General features: G+C 35.5%; 1 protein-coding gene across 1 annotated transcript; it reads right to left on the bottom strand.

The window, feature by feature from the left end:
• Nucleotides 1-2,274: 2,274 nt before the first annotated feature.
• On the bottom strand, nt 2,275-2,924 carry LOC121267115 (60S ribosomal protein L12-like; the record flags this gene model as incomplete). Its single annotated transcript, XM_041170988.1, has 1 exon — nt 2,275-2,924. A coding segment is annotated over one exon (495 nt), but the record flags the coding sequence as incomplete, so codon positions are not given.
• Between the last annotated feature and the right edge of the window lie 3,076 nt (nt 2,925-6,000).

Below are 6,000 nucleotides of genomic sequence, written 5' to 3'. Positions count from 1 at the left end.
ATCCCACAATTGATCAGTACCCAAAGAAGTGACAGGAACTTGCTTCAACAGAACTACTTTCTCTACACAGTTCACGTCTCGAGGCCTTTCCACCTCTCTGCTACCTCGAAGAACATCATTGTATGGTCGGAAATCTGAGTTCTGCGAAGTCGTGGGTGGTGATAACAATCGCTCTAAACCATCAACACTTCCAGCTTCCTTCAGCGCCACCACAAGTTTCCTCCAACCCACTCTGTCCTTGTCCCCTAGTATGAAGATGAAGTTTCGGCATCCCCCTCCAATACTCCACCAACGCCATATATTCTCCACTATTCATATTTGCTTCAATATTTCAAAACTCATGTTTAGGCAATAAAGTCTTGTTTGGTTATACAGATGAGATGAAAGTTAAAAATTGAATAAAATATTACTAGAATATAATTTCTTAATATTATTTTTGTTTTAAAATTTAAAAAAGTTCAATTGTTCATTGTATTTTTTTTGAAAGTTTGGAAAAGTTGTAATGATTAGATAAAATGATTTGTGTAAATAAAGTAGGCATTAGATCCATGCTTAGAAGTTGTCTTTACGCACATGGACGCCTTAACCCTCGTTTTACAGGCTATGACCAAAACATGCATGGTCATTTTTCAAGATTTTGCTTGCTATGACAATATACATCATGTTTTCATGCTTTAAAGCATTAAACACAAAATAAATTGCTAAATGTTAGAAAAATGCTAGTGAGATACTTGGGATGTTAGAGGGCTTCCCTCCAAGCTTCCATAGTTGCTCTAGAGCTAAAGAGGCTTGTAATTTGAGATATAAAGATTGTTTCCGTGGTGGTGCGAAAATTGAAAAAAGTGCAAGAAAAATGTGGGAAGGGATGGTCGGCCAAGAAGAGGGAGAAGAAATAGCAAGAGCATTAGAGTGTAAAATGGGATTGTATGGGTTTATAGGGCTGGGCGGATTCCACTATGCATATAGTGAGATTTGCTACCTACCTCATTTACGAAAAACTCTATTTATTATTCTTTTTCTCATCATCTCATGATATTAAATAATAAGTTTACAAATGAAATATAATAAATAATATCTAATCATCTAATGACACATTATAAAATAATGAGAGGATGATTAGAATTGAGATGAGTAGTAACGTTACTCCTCATTTATTGTTGTTATTGTTGTTCCAATTATTATCATTTTTATTGTTATTATGCTAAGTTTAATTTCTAAAATAATTTCCCATCTTTATGATCTGTCTCTTAGTTAATGCAAACAGTAAAAAACTGTTAAAATTAGGGATCCGTGTACGCGGGCCCGTGTCCATATCATTTTTTTAGGGAAAAACGGTAGATTACTACTGTTTTTGACCAAAATGTATGCTACAAATTGCTCCTAACGTTTCTAAATAATTTGGAGAAAAAAAAAAAAAAACAGAGCTTGGACGGGGATAAACGGTTCGATCTCCAACTCAGAGACATTACATTATTGTCTTTCAACTTTGACCTGCTTTAATATATATAATAAGTTATTAAAATTATTAATTAACACCTCAATTAATTATCAAATCCATTAAATTTGGTAAAAATCCGGTCATATGTGTCATTTTTATGGATTTTAACGATTAAATTTGAACTCAGAGTGTAAATTTCTAAACTGTATGTAGTTATGGATATCATTACCAGTTTTACTAGTTTAGAGTACTGAATATTTAAAAAACAGAAATGCTACGTACAACCGACATATACCACCTTTGTGTAACCGGCTGACAATTGGGTCCCACTTCAGCCCTTCCTTCCTCCTATTTCTCTCTCACCCTTTCCCCTTTTTCTTCTGTCACTGAAAAGCTTAAAAACTTGATCAATATTTATCGGTAATTCTACGAGCTTCGCAGCTTCTCTACCTCTCTGTCAGTCCCTCTCTCTCTCTCTCTCTCTCTCTCTCTCGGTCTCTAGTCAAGTCCTCCCTAACCACACTGCACCTTCATCTCTATCTTCGTTTGACTCTATAACCACAGTAACCACCGATTCCACTACCGTTTAGCAACCTGTTTCAATATTCTCATAATTTTGCTTGGAACATAAATAAAATTTCCTCAAGTTTCAGGCAACCTGCATCTCTCTCTCTTGATTTCTTCCCTTCCACTGCCACCACCAGCCAGCCTCAAGCCATGGCAGGCCATCACTCACAAAAGACCCAACTTCACTGCTAACCTCCATCGCAGTAAAATTCAAGTACAAAAACTTATTTTTTTAACAATAATCAATCACCCAGCAAAAGAAATCACACTAACACCATAACTCCATCAACATAATTAAATTAGCATACAAATCCCTGCAAATATTCTAATTTCTAAAACATAGTAAACCATACAATCTCCAAATTATCCAAAAAAAAAAACAAATTAAAACTATATTTGAAAAAAAAAATCCTCAATTGAGAACTCAGTCTAGAGGGATTTCGACATCACCATCAATGATCTCCTGCTGCAAGTCCTTGGGGTCTTTCCCGTCGACTGTACAACCGACGGACACGCACATACCGAGGATCTCCTTGACAGTCCCAGAGAGGTCCTTGGCCATGGACTTGTGCCGCATGACCTTCGCGATCTTGATGACGTCGTCGAGAGAGATGTTCCCGTTATGCTTGATATTCTTCGTCTTCTTACGGTCGCGCTTGAGCTCCTTAAGGGCCTTGATAACAAGGGCAACAGCGGAGGGGACAATGAAGACCTTGGCCTGAAGGTTCTGGATCGTGAGCTTGACCGTGACGCAGAGGCCCTTCCAGTCCTTGCGGTCTCCTTGGCTATGAGTGAACGAAAAAAACTGATAGAGAGAGAGAGAGAGAACGAAATGAGAAAGTGAGAAAAAATAATAATTTTTATGCAACCGGTTACGCGGGGGTTTCCCCAGCCGGTTGCAAGTAGGCTTTTTCTTTAAAAAAAACCATCAAAGTAGCTATTAAATGCAATTTCGTTGAGGAATCAAAGCAACAAAAAAATAAAAATAAAATAAATTAAGAGAAAAATGTAGAAAACTAGACATAATTTTGCATAATCTAATATAACAAAGAAAATCACTCAAAAAGAAAAAAAAAAAAATCTTCCAAACTTGGCTTGATATATGTTATATTGTAATGAAGAGAAATGTATATATTCCATGCAACGTCAGTTGTGATATTGTTCATATCTCCAAAGGAAATCTGGAAAACTTTTTCCCAAACTCCAATCTGCAGGCTTATACTCTACAACAAAGCGTCTAAAATCAAGACTGCAGAAAGCTAACGATGTTTTTGACAAAATTGCTTGAAAAAAGTGCACACTTTAATTCACTTAATTTCGGCATTAAACTTCCATATCTAATTAAGTAATTAATTGTATGCCAAACCTCTATACTTTGTGCCATGTTCTTTATCTTCTCTTTTTGTTCTTGAGATAAGCTTCATTGGATGCTCAAGTTTTATCATGGTATTACAGCAATACCTTCCGCAATTGATCAAGATGTCAAGTTTCTTGTAAAATTCTCTAATGCTTCTCTTCTCTTACTTTACTGTTCTGAATCTTTGTGATGATACTCCAAACTTTTTTTTGTTTTTTTTTTAATCATGGATAAATTCAGAATCTGTGCTGGTCTTTCATTCAGGGAGGCAGTCAGGGACCATTGATTATTGATTGAGATGCATAATTGCATATTTTTATACATTTAGAATAAATATATTTTTAATTATTTTATTACATTATTATTAGTTTTAAGTGGATACATGGTTAAGAGATATAAATTTGAGTTGTGACTTAAATTAGTTAATAACATAATTTATGCTTAATTTTATAACTTGTAATTTAATTATATCTTCACATGCACGACTATTTTTAATATTTTATTCTTTATTTTAAATTTTCTAATTTTTACTTTTTCATATAGGCCAAAGACATGATACAAGAGGGGAGAAAAATAACCAAAAAAAAAGGGAGAATTCGGGAAGCATGCGGTTTGCTTTGATTTACGGAAGCAAAAAAATAAATTAAAAAAACAGACATGCGGGACCCATATGTTTTACAATTCCTTCCATAATGGACTTATAGTTTGTTGAAAGTTTTTATTTTATTTTATTTTATTTTTTAATTATTAAAAAAATTAAAAAATATATAATTTTATTAATAATCAATTCCTTAACTATTAACTAAAAAAAAAAATCAAATACAAAAAAAATAAAAGCTACCGCATAAAACGTTTGAAGGAAAATCCATGCATGATGCCTATTGGGACCCACCTGATAGTCTTTCCATTCCAAGTCTCTCAATTTCGTTGACTTGGGATCGGTCCCAACTTGGCCACCAATGTCTTTATGTAATGAAGGATATAAAGAGCACCTCACGTGGTGTCTGAACCAAAGGAGGAAATAAAAAGCAAGAAACAAGCACTCACGTACGCGGCAAAGAAATAAAAAAATACAGTAAAATCCTGAGTGGTTTGAAATAAGTTAAAATAGTTTGTAAATAATATAATAAAATATTCTTAAAATATTATTTTTTAATATTATTATTATTTTAAAATTTAAAAAAATTAAATTGTTTCTTATATTTTGTATATAAATTTAAAAAAGTTGTAATGATGAGATGAGATGAGTTGAGTTAGATTTTAAATTCAAACGAGATAGAGATCCCTTTTTAGAGAGAGATTCTCTATCTTCTCTCTAAAAAACCTCTGCCATTCGTGAGAGTCAGTACCAGAGAGGAGGGTGGAGCCTCCTCTCATTCTCCTTTACATTTCTGCATTGTGCATACACTTTCAAGTGTTTTTTTCCTCCTCCCTCCATCGGTTCGGTTTTGGTAAGATTTTCCACTCTCCGGCTGCCATTCGACTACATGTGTCCCACCACCCCATCCTACATCCACCAATATGCTGGGATGGAGCGGAGTTGCTCCAAAAAGCTCAGCGCGTAGCCCTCACGCGCGGCTTGTTTCTGTGCATGTTCCTCACGCGCCGCTCAACGACGCTTTCGACAGCTATACGCATCGTACTAGCAACTTCGTCTTGCCAAGATCTTCCAAATCTGGGGCCATCTTGTCTCCATCCCATAGGCACATGGTTGCCATGCGCCATCACAGGAGTACGAGAAATTAGATGATTAGCAGATCAATCCACCTGATGCCGAATTTTCCACTATGTTACTGCTTTCCCTAAACCTTGATCTAGAAGAAGGGTTTGAGGATCTCTCAAAAAATTATCTCAAGACAACAAGCAAAAATGCACCTGCCACTCTCACCGCTTTCAGCGGAGGTTCCACCGCTACTAGTGGTGATTCTATATTCGCAATTTGTTGTGAACAACTTATTTCCGTATTTTAAGACGGCATCCTTTTATGACATGGGAGAAGACCAAAAAATTAGTCTTCAAAACCCGCTTTTTTCTTTTTATCCACCACTTTGCATTCTTGTTATTGTTTTGGGGTGTTTGTTGGAGAACTCCACCCCTCCTCTTATATCATCTTATCTAATGAAATATAATTGCTTGCTTAAAAAAAAAAAAAAAAAAAACTTCTTGGTTTTGGTGAGGAACGGAAGACACAGAGAAACAACTGCACTTAGTGAGACACAAACAATCATGCACATGAAAAACCAGCTGGAGTAATTTCGGGGAGACAGCCATTGCGAACGTGGACGCTGAAAGCAGGCAGTGGAATAAAAATTTGATTGTAAAGGGACGAAGAAATTCATTAGAGTTTTCGGATCAAAGTTCGTCAGTCAGTTTTTATTTTTGGTTTTAGTTTTTCTTTAGTTTGTGGAATAAAAGAGGGCATTTTGGTCTGGGGGAGGAAAGCAGGGCAATGCAATTGTAGAGCTTAAAGCCCAACTGTCGTTGCCCAGCCTTCCTCCTTCCTCCTTCCTCCAAAAAGCAGACATATGAGAGTTAGAGGTGAAGTCTAATGAGTTAGATGTTGTTTTGGATCAATAATAGAGTTTATATTGTGAGTTTGATTGATTGAATGGTGTTATTATTTGATAGTTTGATTATC

The sequence above is a fragment of the Juglans microcarpa x Juglans regia genome, chromosome 5S (genome assembly GCF_004785595.1).
Source record: "Juglans microcarpa x Juglans regia isolate MS1-56 chromosome 5S, Jm3101_v1.0, whole genome shotgun sequence".
Lineage (NCBI taxonomy): Eukaryota > Viridiplantae > Streptophyta > Magnoliopsida > Fagales > Juglandaceae > Juglans > Juglans microcarpa x Juglans regia.
The sequence above is the reverse complement of the archived record's forward strand: the minus strand, read 5'-3'. Positions and strand labels throughout refer to the sequence as shown.